Source organism: Octopus bimaculoides, chromosome 3 (genome assembly GCF_001194135.2).
Source record: "Octopus bimaculoides isolate UCB-OBI-ISO-001 chromosome 3, ASM119413v2, whole genome shotgun sequence".
NCBI lineage: Eukaryota > Metazoa > Mollusca > Cephalopoda > Octopoda > Octopodidae > Octopus > Octopus bimaculoides.
Window position 1 is genome coordinate 121,757,472 of NC_068983.1, and position 2,603 is coordinate 121,760,074.

Consider the following 2,603-nt stretch of genomic DNA (forward strand, 5'->3'; position numbering starts at 1 on the left):
ATATATATATATATATACAGCTCTTGTCAAGTTGCGGGGAGTGAACATTCATAATTGACAAATAACTTACATTTTTAAGTAAATAATAATAACGTATAGAAAATAATTTCCTTCGTAGAGAGGCAATTTTTTTTTTAAATACATAAGCTACAGGAAATTCGAATCGATTACGACTATAAAGAGGTGTTATATTCAATAGAGAGGTGCTATAATGAGCAGAAAGGTGTTACAGTTAGTAGATAGGAGTTTTAATCAATAAAAGGTGTTATATGTATCAGAAAAGTGTTATAATCTATAGATAGGTGTTGTAGACAATAAAGAAATGCTATAGTCGATAGAGAAGTGTTAAAAATCTCATGAAGAGGTGTTGCAGTTAATAGAGGTTGTGATGTCTGCAGTTAATGATATAGTAGTTAATGGAGAGGTGTTTGTGTTATACTGCAAAATATCGAACTCGACAATTTATGTGTTCGAAATGTAGACAATAATAAAATTGTGTACTCACCTAAATCATCAATGTGTTCAGACATTGTGAGGGAAACAATCACCAAAAGAACGCTAACAGTCAACATTGTCATAGAGACAATCATCACAACACGGGCGATCAACTTCTGTTTCTTAGTGGGTTCTCTCTTGGCAAAGCGTTTAACTACCTCTTTGCACCTTGTCGTTGTCCCGCTTTCCATTTTATAATATATCGATTCTCCAGGTTCCAGTTGACACGAGAGGATTTCGATGGAGTCATCGTGGTCCGTTCCCAAATCTGAGTAGATCTGCAGCTCATACGGTTCATAGCTGCGCTGAGTGGAACTTCTTTCGTCGCCAGTGGAGCCACTCTCGGCTAATTCTTCTGCAGAGGTAGCCAGCTTGAGAGAATTACAAAGAAGCCGAAGAAACCGTCCGAAAGGCTGAGTTATATTGTTCACACCTGTGTTTCCCTTCCTTCACGGTAATAGAGAAAGACGCTCGCTTTAAATGACCTGATAAACCTTTGCTTTATCCTGCATCCATGTTTCTAGATTAACTTCAGAAAACCATAATTCAATAGTCTGGGATAAAGTTAAGCAACACAGTTGCTAATGAGTCGTCCACTTTGGTGTGGTTCTATTACTTTATATCACATAGTACACTTTACGTTTATTTGTACGGTAAGATAGCTACTAGAGTCATTATTTTATTCATCCCATTGAAAAACTGTAAGATTTTTTTTTTTATCAAATAAACGTTTATTTATTCTTTTAATGTGAATTCGTTGTAATGAATATCTCGAATTATTCATTCAATTCCGTCACAGCATTTCCTTTCAAAGTCTTTTCGTTTGAAAGAAAGTTATGACATCATTAAGAAGAATTGGCAGTGAAATATTCAGGAATTCTTGAAGAACAATTATTATTGTTGTTGTTGTTGTTATTATTATTATTATTTTTATTATTATTATTATTATTTTTATTATTATTTTTATTATTATTATTATTATTATTATTATTATTATTATTATTATTATTATTATTATTACTCGTACATTCAATTGAGCGTTACCATTCAGATAAGTAAATTCTTCTGACCATTAATATTTAAGTTATATTCTTTTATTCATCATGTATATTGGGAAACGCCTAAAAGATATTATCATTTTAGAGAGCGATCCAATTATGAATATATTTGTGTGTGTGTGTGTGAGAGAGAGAGAGAGAGAGAGAGAGAGAGAGAGAGAGAGAGAGAGAGAGAGCGTGTGTGTGTGTGTAGTTTTACTTAGAGAGAATAAATGATTCACAGTTTTTTTTTTTTGTGTTCTCTTTTTCAACACAACGATATGATGGTTATGCTGTAACCAACTTCATTAACTTGAAATAACAAAGTGATAAAAAAAGAAATTGCTAAGTACAGATTTTTAGTTGGTTCATACTCATAATATCAATTACATTTCCAAGAGTAAAAGAAATCATGATGTTCTTTTAAGATATGCAATGTCGCGCCTGGATAACATTTTTGTCTCTTTAAGCTTTTCTGTTTTAGATTTTCAATTAAAGTGTGAACATAGAAGCACTTGAAATCACTCTATCTCACTGTAATTACGCATTTCATTTCGTCTCTCCTTCAAATGAGAAAAGATTGAGTCTAGGTAGGAAGAAGGCCTTTTATTCATCATGACAGTCTGTGGTGATGGTTGCTATGAAACTGCTTTGTCTTCAACAATGCTTGACTCTCATTTCATGTCTCACAGATCCGGTTCAGTTGGAGCCTTCGCACCATTTTTTAGCCCTGCAAAGAGAAATAACACCAATATAGGCAAGTATTTTAGATTTCTTCAACTAAAATAGTTTTAATACTACAGAAGCTATATTAAAAATGAGACATTGAGATGTGGCGATTATAAAGTTCCCTTGAGACAAGCAGTTTCATAGCATATATATATATATATATATATAAAGAATAAAAAGTTTAGAATGGTACAACAATGCACTATAGAACAAAAAGTGGATGTTCTATAGTGCATTGTTGTACCATTATAAACTTTTTATTCTTTACAAACAATACACAATGCTTCAAGTGAACTACAATACTCTCCTATATATATATATATATATATGTGTGTGTGTGTG

General features: G+C 32.3%; 1 protein-coding gene across 3 annotated transcripts in view; it reads right to left on the bottom strand.

The window, feature by feature from the left end:
* The window catches only part of LOC106870146 (uncharacterized), a 274,865-nt gene that overhangs the window by 134,222 nt on the left and 138,040 nt on the right, over positions 1-2,603 (bottom strand). For all 3 annotated transcript variants that reach the window (XR_008263723.1, XR_008263724.1, XM_014916147.2), the window contains exon 2: positions 506-2,262. Coding sequence is in view for 1 of the 3 variants with exons in the window: in XM_014916147.2 (XP_014771633.1) it covers positions 506-686 (181 nt within the window). In the remaining 2 variants the exon portion in view is untranslated. The remainder of the gene's footprint in view (positions 1-505; positions 2,263-2,603) is intronic.